This window comes from Numenius arquata, chromosome 13 (assembly GCF_964106895.1).
Source record: "Numenius arquata chromosome 13, bNumArq3.hap1.1, whole genome shotgun sequence".
Taxonomy (NCBI): Eukaryota; Metazoa; Chordata; class Aves; order Charadriiformes; family Scolopacidae; genus Numenius; species Numenius arquata.
In genome coordinates, this window is record NC_133588.1 from 5,494,625 (window position 1) to 5,508,545 (window position 13,921).

The 13,921-nt window shown below is 41.7% G+C and overlaps 1 protein-coding gene across 2 annotated transcripts in view; it reads right to left on the reverse strand.

The window, feature by feature from the left end:
* Nucleotides 1-307: 307 nt before the first annotated feature.
* Nucleotides 308-13,921, reverse strand: part of TENT4B (terminal nucleotidyltransferase 4B) — a 42,495-nt gene continuing 28,881 nt past the window's right edge. The window contains exons 4-12 of one of the 2 annotated variants that reach the window (XM_074157876.1): nt 11,224-11,344; nt 10,082-10,189; nt 7,008-7,136; nt 5,606-5,819; nt 4,619-4,745; nt 4,395-4,498; nt 2,986-3,173; nt 2,247-2,411; nt 308-883 (exon numbers count right to left, since the gene is read on the reverse strand). In XM_074157876.1, the coding sequence (XP_074013977.1) occupies nt 704-883; nt 2,247-2,411; nt 2,986-3,173; nt 4,395-4,498; nt 4,619-4,745; nt 5,606-5,819; nt 7,008-7,136; nt 10,082-10,189; nt 11,224-11,344 (1,336 nt within the window). In that variant the 3' untranslated portion in view covers nt 308-703. The remainder of the gene's footprint in view (nt 884-2,246; nt 2,412-2,985; nt 3,174-4,394; nt 4,499-4,618; nt 4,746-5,605; nt 5,820-7,007; nt 7,137-10,081; nt 10,190-11,223; nt 11,345-13,921) is intronic. The other variant, XM_074157877.1, reaches the window with a different exon arrangement.

The window sequence follows — 13,921 nt, forward strand, 5'->3', positions numbered from 1 at the left end:
AACTAGTAATGTCTCTTTATATGGATGTTAAGATGACAATTCAGATTATTTTCCAAACTAATCCTGAGAAAAATTTATGTTTACAATTTAAACAGTAATGTTATGTAAAAAGTATTAACAAATCCACTATTACAAATGTCAGTTTTCCTATATGGTCATCTATATATACACAATAAAATGGTAAGTATATGCAAAAATAATAAAAAAATCATGCACAAATTACTTTCACCTTTAAAGGCTGGGTTTCCCTCAAAATACAATTTTTTGCTTTTTTTTTTTCCTATTTTTTGTGTTTTATTTGTTTGTTACCACCCCCAAGACACACTGAGTACTACCTCTACAGGTCAGCATGAGCTGATGGGAAATACATTTAATTTACATTCAAGCTTTTATATCCTAAATGACCCTGTTGTAGCATATGACTTATCAAATGAGCAGCCTTTTTCCTCTTTTTAAAATTTTTTTCTTTTTTTTTTTAAATTTTTTTCTTTTTTTTTTTTTCTCCTTTTTTTTTTTTTTTTTTTTTTTTTTTTGCAGTGATCAATCTTCATGATCCGTTCCGTGGCGAGCTGGGAAAAAAAAATGCAGTTGCTAATCAATGTCTGAACAGTCTGAAGCTCCGGAAGAGATCCAAGGAGTCACTATCAAACTATCCTGTAGCATGAGATCATTGCACACAGAAGAACAGTCATAAAATAGGCAACTATCTACAAAGGTCTGAAAGGGCCGCATCCCTCTTGTGTTTCCTCTTTTTGCCGTGGAAAAACTGATGGTGTGATTTGCTGCCTTGATGTTGTTTGTTTGTGACTGAGGTACCGTGGCTTGAGTTTGTTGGACCTTGGAAGCCTTTGTTAGAAGAGCGAAATAACCGTGCAGATCCATGCTGTAAAAGAAAGAGAAATTGGTAAATGAGTGCTAAAAAGAGAAAAAGCTTGGCAACTACACAAGCCTATTTCTGGATAATGAGGACACTAACTCATGGAAGTGTCACACTTGAAAAACTTGATAGGGCAAAAGAAGCTGGGCCGTCGCTCAGCCGGCGGCACAGAACCACCAAGCTTTCCCTTCGGCGGCTGCAAACAAACGCTCGTCTCTAGACCCAAAGCCGCGCAGGTCAGGCGAGGGGAGTGGAGCACTCTGAATTTTGAAAAGGATAGAACTGTTCTGTCGTGCCCATCTTGCAACCATCAAAAAAATCTTTTAGAGAAACCTAAGTCCATAATCCAAGATGACAGATGAAAATTGCTCAAATCACATCTTCTGTGCAAAATCAAGACAACATTCTTTTAAGACCAGGACTAATTTTATACGCTATCTTTTTACAGATGTAGAGTATCTCAGAGCATGCATATTCACATTCCAGAACTAGAATTAGCTCTGCGTAATAACACAAACACACATTTCATGGCATATCCAAGGCCTACTTCGTAAACTGTCTCGTTACTAGCTAGAGAGAGAGCATCAGAAAGAAAAGGGCAGCAAGTCTTCAGAATTACTTTTCAGGAATAATATTCCAGAAGATTTGAGACTAATTTTCATACATTAAAGAAGTTCTAAATGCTGAAAAAGTGTAAAAATTAAAACTGCACATATCCAAAGTCTATTGTATATAGAGGAATGTAATATGTCCAGATTACTGAGCTGTCACAGAAGCGTTCTTCAACATGAGAAATCCCCTAAATGCATAAGTTCTGGTAGGTCTCATCATAAATATATTTCTCTTTAGGGGGAAATCATCATCATAGATGAGAAGGAACGAGATGGAATTTCATATATCAGCAAGGTATCCTCATCTCCTTTAATGAGAGACAATTCAACAAGCATCAACAGCTAACACAGCAGCCACCCATAGTTTTTAAGACTACATTTTTGCTGTTTTTTGCTAAAGTGTAGACAAGGCTCATTAGTTCTCAAATTCTGCAGCAAAGACTGGACTGGTGTGCTTTCTGCAAAAAGGAACTGGGTGCATCACAGCTGTACACTTCTGGCAAATCTAGGTTTCCCAAAATAAAGTCAATCCAATCTCATGTGTTTTAAAGGCTGGGAAAGCCACTGTTGTAAACTCATCTCTGTGAAACAGGGCACCGGGAGATTTTAGATACAATCAGTGCTCAAGGCTTTCTAGTGGGGTAAAGGGGAGGAGAAAAATGCAGTGTTTCCTTTCCAGAACGAGCTACCCTTCCGTGGAGGGCATGGGAAATATTCAAATAATCGATACAGTTGTTGTTTTCAAACATTTCACAAACCTGAGATTTGTTCGTGTTGCTGGATGTATTGGCTGTTTGGCTATTTTGTGTTTTCCCACTTGACTGGGAGGATTCCAGTGACACTTCTTGTGACCCCACTCTGTTTGTGGTAGACTGACGACAACTCAACTGTTTAGAGGTTTTGCAAGGTGTTCCATCAGAATCCTTCAGGAAAATTTAAAGTATTAGTGAGTTTTTCTTAAGAGTGAGATTTTCTGAAAGTGAGTTTTCCCTTAAAAATAAAGCTAGAGTGGACAAAACTTAAAACATGTTTATTCCATTAGGTATCAAAACTCTTTCAATCCAGAATTCTTATTAAGTAAACAGATTTAAAAATGCATCGATGCACGATTCTGATTTTGGGATTTGCCTTCTATTTTTTAAATTGAATTCCCAGATTAATTTTTTATAGATGGTTTGGGTTTTTTTTAAAGCACATGGCTTAGGACTGACTACCAGCCTTTTTTTTTTTTTTTTTTAATACAGTTTTCCCAGAGAAAAGAGGGCCATGTGACTGTATCCACCGGATTCACTTTCTACATGTGTGGTGTCAAAACACACTGCAACTTCCATGTGTACGAATTGCATAAGAGGTAACATCTTATGCAAGTTAGGATTCTGGATGAGATAACTAACTAGGATTCCCAGCTTTCCAAATGTTTATTCTGTGGCAATACAAATCAGGGGAAAAAAAACCCCAAAGAAATTGAATGGAGATCAGAAAACCTCTAGTACTTACTACATCACTAGAGCTGGACAGTGTAGACGATGACGATGATAGAGGACCTGATGAAGAATTTGAAGAATGTTTACTAAGTGTTTCTGAAGTTTTATTTCTAGGTTTTCCCAGTGCTTCATTCTCTTCAGCAAGATTATTGTTGCATTTGTCTAGCTGCTGGGTATCTACTATCAAGGTTACTCCATTACCTATTAAAAACAAAACAGAAGCATCAACACACATTAACTGCTAAAATACGTTGCTTTTTGGGTTGGTTTTTTTTTAATACCCCCTCAGGTATTCAATATCTATTCTATCCAGCAGGACATGTACAGGCATCTGCACACGTACATACTTTTAATACAGGTAAGCACACGTGTGTCTGTGTGTGTGTGTGTCTCTGTACTGCCGTACTGGGAAGCCAACACCTGGCAGAGGGTGTGGTGGTTTCCTGACAAGATCCATTAATGTACACTCTGAGAACCACTGAGCGTTACCCACAGTTCGAGATGGAAATTAGATAAGATAGGGGAGAAGGTGGTAACAGAGCTCAGACGTGCTGCTTAATAACACGACACACTTCAGCAGCACTCAGTACACACGTCTATGTTCTGTTCCTATACACCCAATACTCAGCAACTCCCATTTTTCTTTTGCTGGAAGAAGGTCGTAAGGCGGCCAAATAAGCCTGGTTGCTCTGTATGGTACCTTACACTGAAAATACAAGATACAGAACTCTCATATCTCACTAACTGCTACCTTAGTAAAAAAAATATCATTTGAACTTCAATCTAAACTAAATCAATGAGACGACCACTGCAACTGTCACCATTATCTTCCTGATACAGAGATATCTTTATTTTTTTAATTACTGTTTTATCTCACTTAGGATTCCTAAGAGTTATCTCTGATTTATACAATATACGTTTGTTGCCCCACTACCTGTATTTGTACATAGAGCTCAATGCACGCATCCCAAGAGGTAGCTAAAGTGTTACCCTGGAGCTTGTGGGACTGAACCGTGGTTGTCTGCCCTTAGCAGGGGGTACAGCAGTGCCACAAGGGTCTACAGCCCGACGCCTTGTCCGCCTTTAAAGGACGAAGGAAGTGTGACAGTAACCACACGTAATTTAAATCGGCAGCTTTCCAAAAGCCTCCTTTTGCAAGCCCAGCACTCCTTACAGCCCTCTGTGCTGACCAGATCTACGGCAGCGCAACAAGGATGTTGTGGTACAGCCTTTTTATTCTTGTACAAATCTAAATTTCCTGGATGAGAACACAAGAAAAAGGTCCATCACCGCTGAACAAAAAAGTAAACACCTATTAAGACACAAACGTTGCTTTATGTGGGGCAAAAGCAACAAGGAAATGTTTATGATGACAATATGGAGGAAGCTTCCCGCCGTGAGCCACGCTTAGTCAAGACTTACCATTACAGGAAGACTCTGTCCTACTCTGCATTCCCCACTGCTTTGATATCCAGTCTCTGTACGTGGCCACTTCTTGCGTTACTCTAATTATTCTACCTAATATACTGTAAACCAAGGGAAAAAAAAAACAAAACAAACACAAAACCAAAGGTCACCGCAATTCATTTTTAGCTACACAAATTTATAAACAATTAATGTCTGAGATTTAGACTCATAAAATTTACCTTTCCGTTTCGTTGTTAGGATAATATTTAGCTATGGGGGAAACTGCATGGCTCAAAACAACATAGGCATAATCAAAAGCCTGTTTCACTTGCATGGCACCATAGGAACTCCTCCCAACATCATTACCTTAAAATAAGAATATAATTAAATAAATAAATAAGATTTAAACCGTGGTTACCTCCTTTTAGACAGGAAATAGTAATTTATCTTTTTTAAATTGCCCTTAAGTCCCAACTCACTGCAATTACTTCTTGTGGAATAGAAAAGGATTAGTGAATCGTAATCTGAGAGAGCTTAAAGGACTCTATAGAAAGTCCAAAATGGCAATTCTCTGGGTAAAAGTGCAATACATGAAGAAAAAAAAAAAGGATGAAGTCATGATATATTACACATATAAAATACTATCCTGGATGACATTTTTTTAGATCAAAAATATGTTAATTCTTTTCTATGAACAGCACTTGACCCACCCATTCAAGTCAACAATTAACCTCAACGTAAAGGTAACGGTATGGAATGAAACCATGCCGTATTGATGGGATTTTAGAGAATCACAGACTAGGAGCAGAGGACTTTACAGAATGACAGAGGAGAGCGTGCGTAGGGGTATATATGTACATTATAAGGCGCGACGGTGACGCAGGCAAGCAGGAGGCGTCCACCCAGGTGCATCCAGCCCACCCTGGGGCCCAGGCTGCTGGAGCTCTACTGCTGCCACCACAGAGCACATGGAAGCTCTTTGGGGTGCTCTCTCACACCCTACCTGCGGTACGGGCACGCTCTTGGTCACCCAGTGACTCCTGTAGGAACACATCTTAAAGCAAATCACTGTGTTGCGAGTGCATCTTGTGTTCACAGACACGAATGAGGTGTTTCTGTTTGGCTTTTGGTGGCCATTCTACGCTATTCTTTAACTCCTCTGGATTAAGTGTACCCCTAACATGTTTTTCTTAGTCGAGACGTTAAATCTTGGTTTATGAGGATACCTGGCTGTAAGGGATCTTCGATGTAGAGCATCGATGGTCTGTAGCCATCCAGCATGCTTTTTTGCACTTCATCCTTGGCAACGTAAGAGCCACCATCCTTTATTCGGATTCCAGTCTTCAGATAATTGAAGTGACGTCCATATAATTCAAAAAACTCTATTAAAAGAACACCATAGTTGGCACTGGGCATACAGGCATCTTCCCTGGGATGCAGCTATTAAGAAGAGAGAAAAAAAAAATCATTTTCTTAAGACTTCCAAGTTTCAAGGACTTTTAAGCGCTTTTTCTTTTTCACAGGAAAAGTCTAAGTGCAATAAGAAATAATAATAAAACTTAATATATAAAGCAAACATGTCGGAATACAGTATTTTTCCTTGACAAAGCAGTTTTGCATCTTTAAAACAAGATGCTAGCAAAACGTTTATAAACTAATTCTCTCCAAAAAGTAAGGCAAGTATTAACGGTTTTGTATTTGAGCTTCCAGTTCAGTAAGTGAACTTTTAGCACTAACGGCAGGGTTCTCGTAAAAAAGCAAAGATGTTTGCACTTCACAAACCCGGGCTTGCCCTACAAATACAGGCTTTCAATGTACACAGCCATGTAAACGATCCCCTGGACCCCGAGTAAGAGGTTATGAACAAAACCAGTTCATAACTGTAACAGATGCAAAACTTGACTTCTTTTTTTTTTGCAGGAGCGCATGGAAATGCTATTAGTCAATATCGGAAAAAATAGGGGTTGGGAAGGATTTTGGTTTCTTTGCAAATGGTAACGGCTGTTGCCTTCATTTCTTTTGTGCTCAACAGGCAACGGCAACAGCACTCGGAAAGCAGAGACACAGTCACAGGGTAACGTTTGATACAAGAAAAAGAACGAGACTGATAAAGCCACAGCTTGGCTACTTCATATTTCCACAACGTTCTTCTCCCCCCAGGCTCAACAATACAGATTCAGCTCATGCATTTTCTTCTCTTAGATTTAGGAGAAACTTGTAAAACACGTTTATTTGATACCAGCTTAAAAACCTGGACAAACAAGCAAAATTCCCTTGCATTCATTAAAGCACATACAGGGTGTATGAGCTGGAAACCAAGGACCGCTGCATCTAACACCAACCTATGTCGCTTCTTCCAAATAAATTACACAATATCAAGGTTTTTTTACCATGAATGACACATAATCCTGATACTGATACACCAGCAGATGTTCCAAACACCCCTAACACCAAAGGTACCAGTGCGTGAGAAAGAACAGGAGACAGGTGGGATGTGTCCATTTTTAAATGAAAAGGGGATGCAAACCCACAAAACAAGATAACTTAAATGATTAAATTTAAGGACTGATTAAATTCCTTCTTAATGTAACGTCCTTTTGCAGTATCCATAGATTTCATTGAGCTTACCTGAAGGAAACTGACAGCCATTAAAAAAAGACTATAAGAACCGATTCCACCTGTAAATACTTCATTAAGGTCCCTCTGCAACAGGAACTGTTTCAATACTAAAACTAGATAGGGTAATACAGGATATTTCTGAAAGAGAAATACAAAGGTGTTAGGACACTGCGATGCACGTATACAATTGATGCTAAGAAAGCACACTGAAGCTATCTGTTACCCTGAGTTTCAAAGCTCACTATAATTCTAACTTATTATTTTTAGTAACGCAGGCAGAGAACTTGGCTTCTCCCCTGATCACAACAATTATTTTACCTCTTCAATTCTGGCGGCAGATATTAACAACAGAAAAAAAAGTTATCATCTCATAAAATCAGAACGATTTTGTTTGAATATACAAACACACCTGCCTTTCTCATACAGGTGAAAAGGAAAGCAAAGGGAGGAGCTATGGAGATATCCGTGTCCTGCCACAGCCAAGGAGACTGAGAGCGCTGTCCTGCAGGTACTTCAGATGCCCCGCGCTCAAAACACTTCCTCAGAAAACACTGCACCCGGATAAGATTTTCAAAGGAGCCAAATACTTACCTTTGGGTGACCGGTCCTTCAATGGGTTTGTCCGCACGGACTCCCTTAGGAGCGTGCAAACGCTGCACAGGCGGAGAACATGGAGCTTTGGACAGCAGGGGAGGCTGGGGCTATGCCTGCACTCTGTGCACCCCCTCATGGGCAGGGGGAGCAAAGGGGCTCGGGGGAACATCACTCCTCTGATCAACACAGAGCTAAAAAGTTCCTCAGTGTCAGAGAAGAGATGAGGATTGTGGCATCTGTGATTGCAACAGATTAAAGGCAAAGAAGAATTTCTCCAAGAACTTCTCTGCGAGAGTCTTACGGTGAGTATGGGGAGCCCTATTGAACCGAAGATCCCAACATCACCTTTTTGAACTATTAAGATCTTACAGTCACAAGCTGAAGTGTTGAATATAGTAGAAACCAAAATTTAAAGACGGGGTTTTTCTCAGGAAACTGCAAAACCTTAATTAAGGCTTCAGCTGCCTCAGACTTTCTAAATCAACTGGATTAAGAGAACAGGCATTTCCAAGGGTAACACTGAACACAACACATCAGAGTTAGGTCTTCGCTGATGTGGGGTAAAATAAGACCCAAGAGAAGGCCCTGCGAGTGTTTCACAGCGAGATCCCCCAGAAGGCCAGTGAAGTCACTTGGCAAGTACACATCAGCTTTTCTCCCAGTTCAACAAACGGCCCTCCACGGTAGCACAGCCATTACCTGCCCCGTGTCAGAGCCCGGTGCCACCTCTCCCCGGCCACACCAGGCTCACTCGCTCCTGCCCAAGGCCAGCTCCGGTGCGGCAGAGCTGCACGGCCTCGGCTGGGGCTGCCGGGCAAAGAGCTGCTGTGGGAAAGCACCACGTGGGAAGCCCGGTTGGGAGCGTTCCCCACACTACGCTCCAGAGCCACGCTGCTGCGCACCCATGGCGCTCACTACTGACCTGGCGTCCTCAGCCTCGACCTCCTCACTGGGGACTTGCCCGCTGGGCTGTGAGGTGACCCTGCCTACTGCCACCAGAGCTGCTCTGCTCTTTGGGGTACCCTGAGGGTACAAAGGCTGTACCTGTCCCGGTTTGAAGTAAAACCGAACCAATTTTCCGTTCTGTAACTTTACATCCTAGCTAGGCCTCCTCTAACTCCCTGAAATTAACGGCATATTGTGGAGGAAACTGCTCGTTCTCAGAATGATCAGCCCAATGTTTGTGCTCCATGCCAAGGGATGGTGTGCAGAGAGGCCCTTGCTTATACTCATTGCTGTAACAACCAAGGGCAGCCAATTTCGTTATTTGCCCCCTTAGAGGGTCGGAAATGGAAAAAACGTAGGGGGGTCACATCGGTGGGGAGGAGAGGACAGGAGAGGTGACCCAAACCTGACCAACTGGGGTATTCCATCCCATCTGCCCCACGCTCAGTATAAAAGCTGAGGGATCAAAGGGTCAGCCCCTTCCTGCGATGGCCGACGTCCAGAGAGGACTCTGTCTGTTCATCTGCCTTTGATCCCGATCCATGTGTTCCTGACTCCAGAGCTGGAATCCAGCTCCCATTCATCACTGAGTCCAGTCTGGGACTTCCCCAGTGCCTGCCGGTGACATGACTGTCATCCTGGGAGCTTGATACGGTTTTGTATATATTGTATCTATTTCATTATTTTCTTCTTTATTTTTATTTTAATGTTAATTCTTCATTAAAGTAGTTTAGTTCATTCTAAACTTCTGAATCTCCTTATCTCTTTCTCCTCCTCTCTCCTCTTTTTGGGGGGGCAGAAGGGCCATCTGTCGGTCCGGTTTTGGTAAATTCGGCCGAAACCACGACAGTACCCCAAGGCCAAAGCAGCCTCTCCAAATGGTTACAAATAACCCGGGCAACGGGAACTCGCGAACAGTATTTTTCTTCTTTTAAGCATGCAAAAATGCCTTCGAGTCTCAAGAGGAGACTACCTCCTACCTTGAAATTAAGAAGTACGTAGGCAATTTTGGGCAGGCACGCAGGGCTTTATGGACTGATCTAAAAATAAATTTCTCTGCGGAGCGCAACAGAGATACAGCCCCCGTGTTGCGGCAGAAAACCAAATCGGGACTGCCTGCCCGCCACGAGGCACCGCAACAACGCCCGGGGTGTAAAAACTGAAGTCAGCTCCCTAACGCCAGGTAGGAGTCAGACAACAGAGAATCTGGGCATCTTCCTTCCCCAACAAGGAGCTACGCAGCACAAAACCACTGGTCTTGATTTAGCAGGGAACGGTTGGCCAACACAACCGAGTTGTGTTCGTCGGATAGAGGCTGAGGGAAGAAAGGTCTCTGGACCCACTCCACCCTCGTACCCCGAGCAGGGATGCAAGAGGCCTTTTAGGGCAATATATCTAAAACCCGAGAACATCACAAAATAGTATCAGACAGCAGAAAATAACAGAAAGTGTATCTCTAGTAAGGACGCAGTCAAAGTAAAACAGAAAATCAAATTAAGTCATCAAAAATTCAGCTGCGTAGTGCTGATACGGTGTCGCCTAACCTTGATAAAATCTTTGATGAGCTGGGCTGCTTTAACCCCGTTCTGTACATTAAAGCTTATATCAACTTTTACTTCAGTGAAGGAATCTGTCAGTTTAATAATAGGTACCTGCAAAAGAGAGACAGATTAAGTCAATACAGATTTCCAAGACACGTTTGGTTTCATTCACACTTACACGCACCAGTAAAACTGAAATGTTTTATGAATTTGTAGAGAGGAGACAGACAGAGCAAAGGGGACTCCTGTCTATTTATGAGCTCCCACTCTTTGCCAATCTGTTTACACACACTTTGCTTTTCTAACTCATAAATGCTATTTTTCAATTCACCACCCTGTTTAACAGAACTTACCACTTCATCTTCAAAGTGATTAATTTTAAATTGTTTTTAGTCAGTTCCCGGTGCAGAAGTATAGTTTTAGCGGGAAAACAAACACCAGAGGGAGACAAACGCTTAAGAAATAAAGATAAAAGGTAATAGACAGATATTCTTAAGAAAAGACACACTCGTGTCATTGTGGGTCATTGATTCCTCATCAAAATTATCTTCAAACAAGAAGCACAAGATATTGAGAGCACTCTGACATATCTCCACCTGAGTGGTTTTCAAAGTACCATTAACGGCCATCAATGAGACACCTGTTTAAACCCCACCGTTCTTATATACTCTTATAATTAGCAAAAGTTACAATGAAATGAATCCTATCCTGCATTAAGACATACCATTACATATTTATACAAGGCTGTACTTACTACTCCTATGTGAAAAAGTATAATGTCTGCTTACTCGGAGTAAGAAAAAACCAAATCATTTACTTATGTACAAACTCAGCCAGAAATTCCCAAGTCTAATCACATTAATTCACAACAATGACGGGTATAACCTCACTTAAAAGCTAATGTATGTTGTGCAGAACGGAAAATCCCATGATTTTCCCCAACAGAAGAAGCGCTTCTGTTGGAGCACTATCGATTATTTTGCCAGTAATAAAAAAGGTACTAAATAAAACAGTCCTATTGGTTCTATTTCAGATTTATACATAGAATAGTTTCTGCTTATGAAAATTCATCCTTTTAACCAAGATCTCTCTTTGATTAGAAACTTAACTCAGAACGAAGAAATACCCTCTTCCCCCAAACTTACAGTTGCTTTATCTAAAACCTTTACTGAGTTTTCATCTGCTACATTGTGCTTTCTAAGAGCTTCTTCCAGGGTCCAAAGAGGTAACGTCTCCCATTTTCCAAACACAACTAAATCAATATCACTGAAATGGAAAGAAAATACAGATTTATTCAAATTAAAAGATAAACAACTGACGTCCACACACAACTAGAATAAAGTTGACAGAACGGAGCTTAACCAAATAATTTATTCTTTATTTTCTGAGGAAAGGGGGTGGGGATGAACTCTTGCACTCGGGGGAATACAGAGCATTTCGGGTTACCAAGGGGAGGGGACAGACATTAGTCCCCTCGGGCCAAACTGCCAGCAGAGAGTGACCAGCTTCTCCCCAGTTCAGAGCAAGAAAGGAGCTTGCTGTGAATCACCACCTGTGGCCTGTATTAATCAGTAAGGCCGATTTAACAGCTTGTCACCGAAAGGGACAGTCCTGTTCCCAATCCTCCACCCCAGGTGCGTGGCTCGGTCTCCTCCTTTGCTCTAGGTCTGCTCTTTGTCTCATCCACGGCAAATCAATTCAACGTATTAATGGGCCTGGCAGAAACCAAACTCCCCCCTCCTCCTCCCTCTTTAAAAAACCCTTAAAACATTCTGGGGTAATTTTCTGCTTCTTTGCAGCTCCAAGTTGGTTTTCTGTGTGCCCAGAGCAGCAGCGGGCACACGGTAACCAGCCTCTACTGCCAAGAGAGTATGGAAAGAGCAAGTAAAACCTGGCAACTTTGACTTCAGGAAGCAACAAGCTGTTAAATAAGATCAAACCATCTAATTAACTTCACTCGTTAACTGAGCTCCTTGCAGAGGTGTTTCCATCCTGCTACACTTCCCCCCTGTACGGACAGACATTCATTTGACTACACAAGGAGCTCACGCCCTAATTCAATGCCTGAACTCAAACTCAAACGGGGACTGGTGTCCAAGCTGAAGGCAGCGAAGGCCACTGTGAGATCCTGAGCTTTGTCCTCTTCACTCCCCAACTACTTCTTTGATATCCCCTGCTTGGTTGGGGACACAAAGGAGGTGAGCATATAACCCTATAGTTACACCAGCCGGCCGCTTCCGTCCTATGGAAAACTGAGTAACAGAAAATGTAGGAAAAATGTAGGAATACCGTTTGTTCCCTCATGGATTCTACAGGTCTGCTGATTCACAAACACCACTGCTGTAACAATCTCAAAGAAACTACATCTGCGTGAGATGAAATATCTGCTGGCAACCAGCGGCGTCGGCACGGGCAAGTCCAGCAGCAGCCCAGCTGCACACCGTTCCGCTGACACGGCCCGGCAGCACCCAGCCAGCTTCAGAAAGCCACCTTCAAAACCTGCCTGCAGAGCAGGAAATGCTGCTGGACACTTCTCTTCTGAACTAAATTAGCGTTAAACCCACTCCTGACGCCGACAGTTAACAACGGGAGACATTTTTCTGATTGCACACCACGAGGGAAAAAAGCAGCTCCGTTGTCACCTTGAGGATGAGGATAGCAAAATAACAAGAGGTCCAGCAGATAAACAATCATGTGCCCAAACCTTCGGTGTCAGCTTAAGTAAAAGGATATTAAGCAAATTCTAACACAGAATAACAAAATTAAAAACACACCGCAGGTCTTTCTGAATCCCAGGACCTGAAATCTACATTAACTGCACTGTTACTGATGGGTGGGCAACACCTAGGGCATACAAGGCAACCGTGAACTAATTACCAACACAAAAACGCTGGTTATTTTGAAAGTTTGCCAAGAACTGCCAAAGGAAGGGTTTTTGTGGGTTCATGTCCTGTGTGTAAAGTATCTGCATTTGTTCTCCTCCAAAAGCTCAGCTGAAACAACTAGGGAGGAAAGGCAGTATATGTAACGAAACAGACAACGGCAAAGTGGTTTCAATACATCAGTTTCAAAACCATCGAGCAAATCTAGTAAAGAGCTATTGCTATCAGTCACATGGACAGGAATATCTCTCTTGCATTATCGGCATCCAACCAAGTTTAATCAAGCCTATTTAAAATCGATGAAAAAAAGGCCAAGAACGAGGCCAAATGTGAAAACAACGTGTATTCGTACAGCTCACTTCTGACTTTCCAAACGGAAACCGAGCAATGCAGCTTTCCTGCAGCTCCGCAGACTGAAGCAGATACTAAAGCATCTGTCAGATACATTCTTTTTCAAAGAGCCTTCAATATGAAGAGATGAAACAACGACTCGGGTACCCATCACTTGCAGTCAGTACCAGATATTAATTCCTCCTGTTCCCGACGTACGGAACTCAATTCAAGCGTGGACCTGAGACTTACGCTGTTTAAATGTGTTTATCCCCTGCAGCCATTTAAGCCTTTCATTCTATTTAATTGTCAAAAACACTTACAATTGCTACACAGAAGATACCAGTGTCACTGAGTAACGACTTTTACGAAAGCTAGTGATAAACTTGGAAAAGGTAGAGGCTGACTATTGTACAGATTTCACAAAAAAAAAAAAAAAAGACTTAAAAAACCCCAATTCTCTACGTAATCTTTTCTCTTCAGTGTTAACGTTAACATTAACGAGGTAACATTAAATGTTTGAATTTAACTGTCTGTGGAGATAAAATTTAGCTTTTCTTTTAAGGCCAACCTCTTATTTTGGTTCAGTCATTTAATGAAGCCAAATCACAAAACAAGCCTTTTTTGACAA